The sequence below is a fragment of the Polypterus senegalus genome, chromosome 5 (assembly GCF_016835505.1).
Source record: "Polypterus senegalus isolate Bchr_013 chromosome 5, ASM1683550v1, whole genome shotgun sequence".
Taxonomy (NCBI): domain Eukaryota; kingdom Metazoa; phylum Chordata; class Cladistia; order Polypteriformes; family Polypteridae; genus Polypterus; species Polypterus senegalus.
In genome coordinates, this window is record NC_053158.1 from 120,220,615 (window position 1) to 120,235,560 (window position 14,946).

At 38.0% G+C, this 14,946-nt stretch overlaps 1 protein-coding gene across 1 annotated transcript in view; it reads left to right on the forward strand.

Annotated features, from left to right (window-relative positions):
- Positions 1–14,946, forward strand: part of LOC120529897 (polycystic kidney disease protein 1-like 1) — a 256,167-nt gene that overhangs the window by 64,690 nt on the left and 176,531 nt on the right. The window contains exons 15-16 of the mRNA XM_039754112.1: positions 9,688–9,747; positions 10,236–10,382. Of these exons, the coding sequence (XP_039610046.1) occupies positions 9,688–9,747; positions 10,236–10,382 (207 nt within the window). The remainder of the gene's footprint in view (positions 1–9,687; positions 9,748–10,235; positions 10,383–14,946) is intronic.

Below are 14,946 nucleotides of genomic sequence, written 5' to 3' on the forward strand. Positions count from 1 at the left end.
CTTCAAACACCCAATTAATTGTACATCCTGTAAATTTATTACAAATTTCCATTTTAGCATCAAAGTCCTTTTGTAGCATTTTCCGTGTATCTTCATTTCTCTGGAGGGATAAGAGTTTGTCATTTAACCTCTTATATTCCATTCTTTGGTTAAAGAACGAGTTCTTGATGATCGATTTTATAGTTTTACAGTTAAATTCATTTTTTTGTAAATCCTTCACGGTCTTCATCACACTAGATAATTGTTTGTATTTGCAGTCCATTTCCGATTGAAGTTTAATTGTTGATGAATTGGACGGCTTTATGTCATCATGAAGATGATCCTCCATTGAAACATCATGATCGTCGTGACTTCCGCTCACACCACTGTTACTTTCAATGGGGGTTCGAAATGTTCTCTGGCTCCTGGACTCAGATGCCATAGCGTTGAAAATGCAGGCTTGCTTTCTTTTATAATCCAAGGCAATTTTAAACTTTCATTCCCATTCAGGTTCAGATCTTAAGCAGGTTTCAAAATTTTAGGCCGGTTTTTTAACTTTAGTGTAGCCGCCGATGTATAAGGCGAAGTCAGGCACGGGTAAGACGCGTGTCAAAGAAATCTAAGTCCAAAAGTTCGTTTTAAAAATATTTAGTGAAAGTTTAAAGCAAATAATCCATACAAGAATAAGAAGAAAAATAGTTACACACATAGAATAAAGGCAAAAAAAAGAAAAAATGTATCTTCTATAAACTTAGCTTTTCTTAAGAAGCTTTGGTTATTTCTATACTTAAAGGTTATTTATTTCTTCTTCTGTATGCTTTAAACATACGGTTCAACTCTTAAATCTTTTATTTTACATGTTCCTTCACACTCAAAAGGCCCGTAGGCTGTTGGCTCATAGATATATGCCCAGGCACGGTCACGTGCGCAAGCACGAACGTGAACGCAAACAAGGACACGGTTAAAAAACCGTATGCCTCTTTACCTTACACAAGGCAAGGCTAGTCACTAACTGGAGAACATTGTTAACTCAAAACTATTAAGAAATGACAGGAAAATACCAACTCAATTCTATTCACGGGTGTAATAGGAACTTCCCATATTTTATGCATTGTCATCTAGTAAATATTCATACATTTTATAGAACTAGGAAAATGGCTCTTACAATCATGTTTCAAAAGAATGTTGGGATCAGTCGTCTTTGCTCTTTTTCTAGTTTATTCAGAGAGCTAAAAATGTAAAACTGTCTTTCAATATCCACTTCCAGTTTGGCAGGGTTTAAGAGGGTTTTTCTGATTTCAGCACTGCATAGACACTGTTTAATGCTGCAGTATGTGGCATGTTTTTAGCACTGTTGAAGGGGAGAAATCTGGGAAAATACGAATGTGGTTATTTTCAAATATAATCCCTTTCAGTCTGAAAAGGTACATGAAGTTTTCTTTAGACTGTAGTTTTTCAAAGCAGACAATAAGGCCTTCTCAGTTTTGTGGCTTTTGATCTAAGTATATGGTAGGCAGCTGAGATCTCAGTGTCCGATATAAAGTCCTCTCCAGTTGTTTTAGAGAATAGTTCAGCTGTGAATGTCACTGGCTTTGGCCTTTTCACATTTTTTAGGGAGCTGTTCCTTCTAGATCTGTCTTCCAGCACAGTCAGTATGTCAGCCAATACTTTGCATTCTGATTTTGCAGCGGTTGCTTTTTTTGTTAGTGGTAGATGTCAGTTGTTCGACTATTTCAATACGAGTCATAAATGTTTGTTTAACATCTTTAAGTTGAGCAGCAAATACTCTTAATTTTGCTGTCTTATTTAGTCGTATTTTCCTATATTTTTTAATCAGTATTTTCTAGAATTTCTGTAAACTACGTTTTTTTCAGGTCTTTTATATAATGATGCTGTTTCAAATTTTTCCTGTTTAGGTCCTTTTTCTTTCTTAATATCACTCTTCATATCATTTTGGTCTTCTCCGCTGTCCGTAGGAAGAGTTGTGAATCTGATTGGTGTTGATGCAGTTGACTCACTAGAGGGTATTCGCTGCAGTTGACAATGGAGAAAAAAGGGCCTTGCTCAATTCCAATAATCCTCCTGGATTTGACAAATTCTGCTTGCCTGCCTTGCTCACAGTTTCACTCCCACTTTTGCTTTTTGGCTGGAGCCGATGCCGCAGTGTCAGGTCCTGGCAGATCTGTTATTTAGCCCGTCTGTTCCGGGTCAGTCTCTGGTAGGCTGTACCAGGAAGTTGAGGCTGGTTTTGACTTTGATCAATGTTTAACTGCCTTATCTTTATCCTTTTCCTTTTTATTCTGAACCCTATGTTTTCTGCTCATGTTTATTTATACTCCAGTGTAATGTAAATACAGAATACTTCAAGATGAGAGCTGAGCTTTAGCGGTCCATCACACACAATGGACAACATTTAACACTAGAATTACCAGAGCCTACGAAAAAACTCGTAATTCCGTCCCACCTTAAATCGCTTCTTAAATCCCTTCACACCTCTCCGCCAGTATCCTTTGTCCTCTAAATGTGCTGATAAAGAGAAGCTAGGAGCAGCCGGCTATTCCATCCCCCCACCAATTTAGAACGTGCATGAACTTCTCTCAGCTCATGCCTTGATTGAGTATCTGGGAGTGAAGTGGAGTTTTAGAGTGGAAATAATAGATCGTTCTTTGGAACACACGCATTTCATGTCTGTTCCGTTTCTACAGTAATCTGTGTAAACACATTGTTAAAACAGAAATGTTTTTTATATTCTACTAGTAGATGACAAAATGTAGGCATAAACTATATAATGTATGAAGCCTGAAGTCCAAATATCAAAGAAACATTTTCACAAAAGATACAAATATTACATAACAATTGCGCTTTTATTCAAAAATGTAACTGCAAAAACAAAAAGCCGCCTTAACATGCGACATTGACACCCTTTTATTGTAACTGCCTCCGTGGTGCAATCGAATCAGTTCCCGCCTGGGAATCAAAAGGTCACAAGTTCTATCCTGCACCAGTCCGTTTTGAAAAGTAAACTGCTCTTAGTCTTACTATTTTTGAGTAAAAGCGTACATTTGATTTCAGTCTGTAACAGCCGGTGCAATTTATCCTTGTAAAGGTTAGCTTTTTTTTTTTTTTAATTCACTTTTCATTCTCTCAGTTGCGTTCAGAATCAATCCATACAACCCCATCTGACACGGCTGTTTTCACATAGAGACGCGCTATAGCTCTGCAGTGTACCACGATGCATACTAACGCCCCCCCCAAAAAAAGGGTTCTGACACACAGATGCTGGCGAAGCTGCCTTCTTCGTATCTCACCGTCACTTGATTTTCTTTTTATTCAGTTTTATTGAGTGTTCCTGCCAGTCCCCGCATGTTGCTGTATGCTGTTTCTTTTGTACTCCAGGACATGCAGAGGAGAGAATGGTAAAGAGCAGTAACTTCGGCGCTATATGCAAGATATATATATATATATATATAGATATAGATATAGATAGATATAGATATATATATAGATATATATATAGATATATATAGAGATATATATAGATATATATATAGATATATATAGAGATATATAGATATAGATATATAGAGAGAGAGAGATAGATATAGAGATATATATATATAGAGATATAGATACAATTTCCAACGAACTGCCAGGGCCCTAAAAAAATATTTCTTTGTAATGAGATTTTGTATTTGTCACTATAGTGCTTCTTTCACTTGCGTCCAGGCGTTTGCATTCATTTCAGTAGCTTCTTTCGCATTAATTTTAATCTCCTCTCTACAAGTTATGCTTTCTCAGTTATGTGAATGGTGCATGTTTTGGGCAGCACAGTTATCAAACAAAAGCTGAATCATTCTTTTCTTTTTCTTCATATTTTGAGGTTTCTGAACTCTTTTGGGATCCCCCCAACCCAATGGGAACGTCACGTGTCTGTGTAAGATTGTTTGTCCGTTGCCGGGGCAGGGCAACAGCAGGCTCACAGTGAGGCACCACAGAAATGAATCCTAAAAGATCAGGGTAACACTAGAAGTCCCTGTCTTGCATCCCAAAACACGAGGCTTAGTCTATGTAATTTAGCAAAACCAGCTTTATTCAGATTGAAACAGGAACAGGAGGGTTATTTATTTTAGTGTGATCTGCCACTCTCCTATAAACAGACACAGTAGTCAGGCATGGTCATGGCCAGATTAGTGGCCAAGTTATACTGTGCCCTGCATTTACAATGTCCCTTTGCAACACCCATCGAGTTTGCTTTGGTGGAGAGATGCAGCAGAGCTGTGAGCCTGCTGTTGCCTCGGCAACAGATAGTCTTCCACAGACATGGTGATCGCACTTCAGGATGCTCTTCGGCGTGTTGTTCAGTTCGGGGAGGTCCAATGAGAGTTTAGAAACCTCACATTTTCTTGAATGAGTGCCACATTAATAGGAATATTTCTTGAATGAACATCACTTAACCACATAAAAACAGCTTTTTCAATGTGTTCAAATGCAGCAGTTTGCATACATTTGCAACCCGAGATTTTTCTTCTTTTTTTGCTTGGTCTTTCAAGAAAGTTAACAATGTCAATGGCGAAATTCCGGATTCACTGGTAACGTCTTTTTTCTTTTTGCCGCAATCAAGGGCTGCAAAAATGTAAAGTTTTTTTTCCTCTAATATGAACTGTTATCTTTTTTTCGTGTCTGCCGCTTCTATAGGTGGGTGGCAGTGAGTTAAATTCCAATGGATGTTTTTCAAATGTTGACGAGCAATAAGCAAAAGGTATCACTGCAAACCACCGAAAAAAAAAACATTAAAAAAATAGGTACAAGGAAAGTTTGAAAAAAGAATTTTATTTATTTATTTATTTATTTATTTTTACAGTGTTTTTGTTTGGGGATTGTTGTGTACAACAGGGCTGTGACCTCAGAACTTCATCGGTTAATTTGTAGTGTGTTTTTTGCTATTTGTGATTTTTTTTTTCTTGCTTAGCCTCCTTATAATGTTTATCCCAGGAAAAATGAGTCAAAAACGTGAAATTCTTTCGAAAATTAAAAGTTAGTATGTATAACAGAAACACGTAAATTGCAAACTGTCAACATAGAGTAGAAAAAATGTCTAGTGATCCCAGTTGTAATGATGCAGATTTAGTACACATTCTTGACGAGGTATGTTTTGAGATTGTCACCAAGTACAGCCCGATGTTACAATCAGGACAGTAAAAGTGTTTCATTGCGTACTTCTCTTGTACTTTTTCTGTTGCTTGCAAGTGAGAAAGTAGAATGTTATTGCTTGATCTGAATGATTTGCATGCACCTTGTGTTATTTCAGGCAGTAGCAGCAATGTGTACAATGCTGAGGGTCTAATATCTTGCTTGTCCTTACACGTGATTGCAGTTATTTTACCTTTTTGTCATGTACAGCTACTGTTGCACCTTGGAGAAGGTACACACAACCGAATTCACCAGTCATCAGAGTTGGTTCTTAAGTAGAGAGCCATATCATGTCTTACTCTCCATGTCAAGATCTGATGACCAATTCACATTGTCATCATTATCACTTAGTTCATGCGATGGTTCAGTTTTATTTCATTCTAAAATTGACTTTATGGCTTTTTATTTGCTATTGTGTTTTCCGTTGCTGACTCCATTCTACTTATGAATATAGCTGAGTTACTTTAGACTTACCATATAGTGGCACAAAGCATAGAAATACGTTGTATATTATTTTTTTTTTGAACATAATAAATATTTAAACCACAAGATGACATGCTGTACGAGTTATCCAGGCAAAACACTGTATACCGTAGTCATTACATGTCACCTTGAATCTGACACAGATTTAGTGATTGCATAATTTTTTGAGTTCAAGTCATGCTCTGAGTTAACATGGATTGTTGATTGGTATTGTAAAATTAACTTGATATGCAGGTGGAGAATGGTATTGGCTTTTTCAAAAATGGAAGGCTAAGCACTGATTTTAAAAAAAAAAGTGAAATTTTATCTCAGATAAACTGCTACATATGGTGTACACAGTAAAATGAAGTGCATGTTTGGGCAACTGCATCTTGCTGCCACTGTCTGGTTATCCAAATCTTTCTTCATAATATAGCAATATGTAATGATAAGTAAGACAGCTGTGTTTCCTTTTGAATGCATAACATTTTACATGCAAGCTTGAAATAGCAAAACCTGCTAAAAACGGTACTTGGGTTTGGGAGTTTTATGTTTTGTTTTGGTTTTTTTTGGCAACACTGCGTGTACTCTCTTTGTGGCAGCACATTCCTCATATTCCTCAGAAAAGGGTCCAGAGTAAAAAAATCTCTAAACACAATCCAAGAAGAGACAAAAAAGATAAGCACTGTAATCCAGCAAAACAAGGAATTTGTAATCCCAAAGTGGTGATTGCTACCTTTGATGACATGCTGCATGATGACAGGGAGCAGTGTACTAGCTAATACGAATCGTAGTCCCCATGTTCGAGTTTTCCACAAGATTGCAGTTAAGATGGGGTGGTGGTAGTTAATATATATTAAATGCCTTTCTTACTGTGCTCACAGCCACAGCGTCAAGTTGTCACCTGTGCTTTAGAGCACACATGCTAAGTATGTCTTCTTTGAGGTTCGCCAAACCTTCTACCTTATACTTTGCTTCTGCAGCCAGCCTTCATTTGCATAAACCAGCACATCCCATTTCTCTGTACGATCACTGTTAGCACTGTAGTGAAAAGGGGATGCTGTGTGTTAGAATTCCCCACTTGTAACTACATTATTAATGACAAATATCAATAAATAAAAAATGTGTCGGGTAAGTTTCTTTTTTTACAGTGTCTGCAAATTTCAATCAAATCAAAACTTTATTGAGATTTTGTGGTGTTTAGTTTTTCTGTTAAGTGGGGGGTTTAGCCCTAAATAGTGATATATTGAAATATCTTTCTTAGTGAAAATCTACTGACCTAGATGTAACATCCTATCAAATTTCAGGTTTTTAGACAAATGGGAAAGTGTTTTTGTTGATGAGTGAATCAGTCAACTTTGCATTATTTAGATGAGTGTATAAATAGAAATCTATTTAATTTATACTTTTCACAGGATGAAACTTTTCCCCCCAAAGAATACACGTGAAATGTCACAAGAAGATGCAACTGCAAAGCTATTCCATCAAAGTGCAGCCTACATTATTAATATTTCACAGAATACCTTTAAAGTTATTTTTAACCCATCTTTTATTTTCTGTGCTGCCAGCTAAGGTCACTTCTTGGCCTATTTTATTTCTATGCACTATCTGACATAGTGCAATATTTCAACAAACAGTAAATACACAATTTTAAATTCAGCATGATCTTTCAAGCAAGGTTACCAGTGACAATTTGGAGTATAATCTCAGAGCAACTTCAGTTTGCGTAGGATTCTTTTATGTCTCTCATTCTTTTCACTGAGGGTTTTTATTTTTCTTCATGTGTGCAGTATGTGTTTCTCCTAGCAAGCCTGCTGTCGGCATCCAGCTATCAAAAAGCTACAAAAATGAATTCAATTCAAAAAGTAATCTTTTTAAACATTCATTTCATTTGCATAAATCTTATACTTAAATGGCTTGGTGTATTATCGTAGTCTTTCCTTCTCCTTACCCTTTACAGTGGAACCTCGGTTCACGACCATAATTCGTTCCAGAACTTTGGTCGTAAACCGAGTTGGTCGTGAACCGAAGCAGTTTCCCCCATAGGATTGTATGTAAATACAATTAATCCGTTCCAGACCTTACAAACTGTATGTAAATATGTAAATATATGTAAAGATTAAGCACAAATATAGTTAATTACACCATGGAATGCACAGTGTAATAGTAAACTAATGTAAAAACATTGAATAACACTGACACAAAACACCCAGGCTCCCTGCTCAGCTACAGGAGCTGGCTCGCTCGCGCTCCCTCCCTCCCTCAGCTACAGGAGCAGGCTGGCAGACGCTCTCTCTCTGTAGCACGCGTGCTTGTACAGCACACACACACACACACACACACACACACACACACACACACACACACACACACACACACACACACCCTATCCTCCCCCACCCATCCCTTCCCTGTCAGCTGCCCCCTCTCTCTCTCTGCGCTTGCTCGCTCACGCTCTCTAATCTCTCTGTAGTACGTGCTTGCGCAGCATTTTTTTTAAAATGAGTTTTAAGCACAGCAGAAAAAAACGAACATTAAAACAAATCCGAAGTGCAGTGCATGCAAAAACCAACTCGCAAGCAACCAGAAAAGAAAGATTGCAGGAGATCACGCTATTAAACTTAAAGCCTAATCGCTGTAAACACTGTTTTTAAAATGAGTTTTAAGCACAGCGGGAAAAAGGAACATTTGAAAAAAGATAAAAGTAACATTGCAACAAATCGCGTTATGAACTGAAAAATTAACTTTTGAAAAATCCGTAATACAAAAACCACCAAGAAAACTAAACTTCTTTCTTTACTTCGATTTCAATTTTCTTCAAAACTTTCTTCACTTGCTTAGAAGTCAATGGAAGGAGAACAATGAACAGAGCTCTTGCAGCCACACGGCTTGCTAGCTTGCTTTCTCTCTCGCTTTCTCTCTCTCTCTTTCTCTCTCAGCACGTACAGCCTGCAGATAGGCAGGCAAACACGTGCAGCAATCTCCTCCTCCCCCTCCCCAGCAGAGGTTCCACTGTATCTGTTTTCTCAAGGGTAAGTGTACTTGTCAAGTTAGTTTTCTGGTTGGTCTACTTTTGCACTTTAAGATGAACACACACATACATAGCTATATGTATACACACAGACCCTAACCACAACAGTGCCCCATGAATGACACACACACACTGATTAACCTTTAGCACTTTAAACCACACAAGTGCTTTAGGAATAACACAGCCTGTCACTCAGCACTTCAAGAAACTTATTTATTATTGGCACGAACAACATACAATGTTTTAATGATAACTCATACCTTATTATTATATTTGGTCTACAAGAATACATTTAAACACACAAAAGGCTCAGCACTCTCGACTATTGGCCATTTATCAGCCAAGTATACCTACTTTACGTACTGTTCCCTAGTATTGAGTGGAGATGTCACTCGCAGCCTTAGTAAACCTTGCAGCACAGAGGTAATGGCAAATCTCTGCTGCTAACTGACGATCGGATGAAAACTGGTCATATGTGTCTTTTGTTTTCTTCTCTGACATCGCTCTTCCATCGTCGCTGGTTTCTCTTCTTCTGACGTTGCACTCAAAATGAGGCATATTTATTATAAAGTTTCATGCCGTGGTTTCACAACACATGATTGTTGAATGTACCTGATTGGCTGGCTGTCAATATGATGGATGAATTTTGCTCAAACTCTTTTTAATCTATCTTTTCCCAGACTCTAAACCAAATTGTTGTCCCAGATGTCCATCCATAAAGTTATCAATATCCTGAGGCATCAGCTCAGTCTTCCTTTCCCAGGCTGTAAAACCATTTTAGCACTATGCTGTGAACAACTGTTATAAAAGTGAGGTGTAAAGGAAGAGGATATGCCTTTTTTATTATAATGCCTATACATGTGTCCTACATCTAAATTCATTTTGTTGGTATTGAGCAAAATATAATAATAAAAATATAGAGAATAATTTATAGATTTTCTACACAATAACACTCCACCCCTATTTTGGTCAGACAAACTAAAGATGAACTGTGAGTTGGAAAACAATGTTATTTCTTCTTATAGATCCTTATGACTTTTACAAAGGAATTGAAGAAGGAGGAGGAAATTATGACAGGCCTACAGGTACTTAAAGTTAATTTTCTTGAAAATATTTTGTTCATATTTCACTAATGTTAGTCAAAATATCCAAAGTAATTATGAATTTTAATAACATGGACTTCTTTCTATAGAAACATAGAAGTAAAAGTGCTTTCTGTCATTTAATGATAAAGAAGTATGGTTATTAGCCCTTAAAATGATCAACATTGTCAGTTGCAATATTTGAAAAAAATTTCAATCTGGCAAATATAAAGATGCTAAAAATAAAACATTTTTGGGTAATTCTTTTCTACGTTTTTCATATGTAATGTAGTTTTATAAGGAGGCTTACAGTATTTTAATTGTGTATGTGTAGCTTTTTATATTATATACCTCATACTACACATAGTTTAAAACACTCAACGTTAGCACATATTGTAGTAATTGTGTTAAGTATTGATTAGACTCTCACTATTTTAATGACAAGTAGTATTTATTATTCTTTATAGTATAATTAAGTTTGTTCTCTACAGGTGGAAGTTTTAATAATGCTAATAGTGAACCCATATATGATTCAAGTAAAGGAGGAGGAAGCAACCTTATAGATAACAGCAATAACCTATCTGTTGGTCCTCTTACTTCTACTCTGCTTGACTTAGACAGGAGACAGATTGATGATAGTAAGTATCAGTGATGATCATACAAGCACAGTATGGTGTCATAAGCACATTGTCACAAAAAAAAAGGTTTGGGGCAGCCACCCGTATATTATTCCTGGATGCAAATGGATAATTAGATATCGATTTGTACAGATTGGACTCCAAAACTGAACTGATTTTCTAGCACAAAGATGGTGGCTTTAAAGGACAGCAGAGGAAGTGACATCATCATTGGGGCCAGAAGTGGTGTAGTTGGGGCACAAGACCGGAAGTGACATCATCAGTGGGGCTGGGGCTGAAAGTGGTGTCATCGGGTCCTGAACTGGAAGTGACATCATTGGTGGGCCTGGAACCAGAAGTGGCGTCACTGAAGCTGGAAACGGAAGTGACGTCATTGGGGCCAAGCAGAATTTCTCGTAACTGGTTTGCAAAGAAGTGAGAGAAAGAATTAGTGCAATTTTCCATCCCTTGGTCTGGCATGAATTACTCACATTCAGGTCCTTTAGCTGCCTCCCATGTGTGACAAGGCCATCCACCCCACACCCAGCCTGATCAGGTCGGGCATTCATGACTAAGCAATCATGAACCTGAGAAAGTTCATTGGCATGTAGAGAGCCTCGTCGATTAACAAGTGAAAACTTGTACAGCTGTAGTTCAAGAAAACACCTGGGGCCTCATGCATAAACATTGTGTATGCACAAAAATGTTGAGTACGCCCTTTTCCACGTTCACATCGTGATGTATAAAAACTAAACATAGTGTAAAGCCATGCAGATTTTCACGCCCGCTCAATCCCTGCTGTACGCAAATTCTCTGCTCAGTTTTGCAAACTGGCGGTACCCAGCATCAAAGCAGTGCTTTTGTTCCAGTGTGGTTTCTCTTTCTTTTTTAGATCCACATTCCTGACACGGCTTTATCAGATACACTGAAATTAACCACATATTGTTTATTAGTTTAAGGCATCTGATTGTAAATAACCTGTAACAAGATAATGGTCCACAGAATGGCCAAACTATTCCAAATACCATAGCTACTTTAGCATTGTTACTCTCACTGCACCACTCAGAGTATTTATCCCACTGTATCTGAGTGTGGAATCACAGCTCTACAGCAGCTGATCGGAAAGAGAATTATCGGTATATAGCATCAAGCACATGCTGCCTCAGCCATGCACACAGTCTATTGAATTGCTCTCATACAACAAACACTTCAGAGCCTTTCCTGTAGGGACAAGGCGGTTCAAAAACAGTTTCATCTCAAGAACTATAAACACACTCAATCAGTCCAAGTGCTCCTTGTTGAACTGTTTGTACTTATAAGTAAAACTACCTCACTGTAAACTTGCGATAGTTATAATATTGCACAACCTGAGCCACTATAGAAAGTGTAAATTTACATATGATGATGATGATATAATTTTAAGATGAAATGCAGCAAAATATGTTTATTACATTATACAGATAAAATGTTAACATCATTTAAATAATCTATATTGTTAACAATTAAACATGCAAGGACATGGTGGACAGAGGTCGCGTATAGCTGGCGCCCCGTTTAGGGATTGTTCTTGCCTCGCGTTGTATTCTTGGTGGGGCTGGCATGACACTGGAAGGATAAATGGATAGAATAATTAAACATGTACTACGAAGATATTTCAGTGTTCCTTAAAAGTTAAAAAGAATCTAAACTTACAGATGGCTTGACATCGATTACAGCGCTGATTGTGAGGCGATTGGGTACTTAGTGAAAGAAAAGGAAGGACAGGAATTGTGGGTTAGTACGTTTGAAAGAGACAGTACTGCTGCAATAAATTCATCGAAGGTCGAGCACGGCGCAGCAAGCATCTTACGGGAGACAGGTACAATCTATGGATGGGGTGCCAGCTTGTCGCTATCACTGCGCCACCATGTTTAATAACATAATTCATATCATCATGAAAATGATATAAAGCATACATCTTAGTATTTAAATTGTTCAGTGAGTTGTAATGTCTTGAATGTAATGGACTCTGTGTCCTGTCGGAGTGATTCACACACTTAGTGATGCTTGAAAGTTTATGAACCCTTTAGAATTTTCTATATTTCTGCATAAATATGAACTAAAACATCACCAGATTTTCACGCAAGTCCTAAAAGCAGATAAAGAGAAACCAGTTAAACAAATGAGACAAAAATAGTATACTTGGTCATTTATTTATTGAGGAAAATGATCGAATATTACATATTTGTGAGTGGCAAAAGTATGTGAACCTCTAGGATTTTCAGTTAGTTTGAAGGTAAAATTCGAGTCAGGTGTTTACAATCAATGGGATGACAATCAGGTGTGAGTGGGCACCCTGTGTTAATTAAAGAACAGGGATCTGTCAAAGTCTGCTCTTCACAACATATGTTTGTGGAAGTGTATCATGGCACGAATAAAGGAGATTTCTGAGGATCTCAGAAAAAGAGTTGTTGATGCTCATCAGGCTGGAAAAGGTTATAAAACCATCTCTAAAGAGTTTGGACTCCACCAATCCACAGTCAGACAGATTGTGTACAAATGGAGGAAATTAAAAACCATTGTTACTCTCCCCAGGAGTTTTCGAACAACGAAGATCACTCCAAGAGCAAGACGTGTAATAGTCTGCGAGGTCACAAAGGACCCCAGGGTAACTTCTAAGCAACTGAAGGCCTCTCTCTCATTGGCTAATGTTTATGCTCATGAGTCCACCTCAGGAGAACACTGAACAACAATGGTGTGCTTGGCAGGGTTGCAAGGAGAAAGCCACTGCTCCCCAAAAATAACATTGCTGCTCGTCTGCAGTTTGCTAAAGATCACGTGGACAAACCAGAAGGAAGAATGTTTTGTGGACGGATGAGATCAAAATAGAACCTTTTGGTTTAAATGAAAAGCGTTATGTTTCGTGAAAGGAAAACACTCCATTCCAGCATAAGAACCTTATCCCATCTGTAAAACATGTTGGTGGTAGTATCATGGTTGGAGCCTGTTTTGCTACATCTGGTCCAGGATGGCTTGTCTTCATTGATGGAACAATGAATTCTGAATTATATCAGAGAATTCTAAAGGAAAATGTCAGGTCATCTGTCCATGAACTGAATCTCAAGTGAAGGTGGGTCATGCAGCAAGACAATGACCCTAAGCACACAAGTCGTTCTACCAAAGAATGGTTAAAGAAGAATAAAGTTAATGTTTTGGAATGGCCAAGTCACAGTCCTGACCTTAATCCAATCAAAATGTTGTGAAAGGACCTGAAGCAAGCAGTTAATGTGAGTAAACACACCAACATCCAAGAGTTGAAGCTGTTATGTATGGAGGAATGGGTTAAAATTCCTCCAAGCCAGTGTGCAGGAATGATCAAAAGTTACCGGAAACGTTTAGCTGCACTTATTGCTGCAAAGGGGGGTCACACCAGATACTGAAAGCAAAGTTTCACATACTTTTGCCACTCACAAATATGTAATACTAACAAAATACCCACGCTTTGCAGCCGCGAAGTACTGCCTTAAAATTTTTATTAAGAAGAAAATTAAACCTTTTTAAACTAAGGGAAAATATACCAATAATTATTTGTTAAGGATCTCTTTGTATACCACATTTTGAGTTCGGCACTCCGGTTGTAATATGACCAAGCTGTGCGCTGAGCTTACTCTTGAGCATGCAATGTACAGTTTGCCATGTGAACAGTAATCTTGTTTCAAATCTCACAGCTTGGATTGCTTCTGTCATAATCAGTTTAAGTTTCATGAATTGTTTCAATTACGACAGTATATGAAGGACTTGTGTTGAAGTGACATTCGGCATCTGTCAAGCATTGTAAGCATACAACTGGTTTCATCGAGAACTTCACATCCAGCTTTTGAGAGTTTAAACATTCATAAACATCAAAGTGTTCACTACTGAAATCGTCACCTGTGGGTCTAAGATGTTTAAGAGGCACTGGCAGTTGTCGAAAGGTGTAAAATATTTGGCCATTTCGGTACACTTGAAAGCGACAACCGAACAATTCAGCGGCAGCCATCAACTCACATACAGAACCATAGGTGAAGGGCTTAAGCATTTCACTCTTATAGTGCTCCTGTGTAGTACAATTATCTCCTGTGCCATCATCAGTCCACACCTTGAACCTGTCCCAGTCATTCAATACATAAGACACAATGTTCCTCCGGATATCAAGAGTGAGCCTGATATGGCCGTGCAATATGTAACACAGAGAATGGAAAAGGTAGGTGCCATCTCCGGGCATGGAAACCACTCGGTAAGTGATAGTTCTTTGATCAATGGTGATCACCTCGATTGACATGTTAATGGGGGTACGGTTGGAATGATAAAAGAAATGGGTACCTGAACAATGTAAAGTAAGTCTAAAATACCTAAACAATAACTATAATCATAATAAATGCACAATAAAACAGTGGAGAAGCCGTGGATTAAATAAAAAGGCTGTAGTTATCAGCAGGGAGATGTGAATCCCGTGGCGAAGCAAGGAAGGGAATGTAGAGACCGGAGCGACAGACGGCCTTATATAGGCAGGCAGCCAACAACGTGGGAGGTGTTGGGATGGGAGACCCAACGCCGCCTCACACAG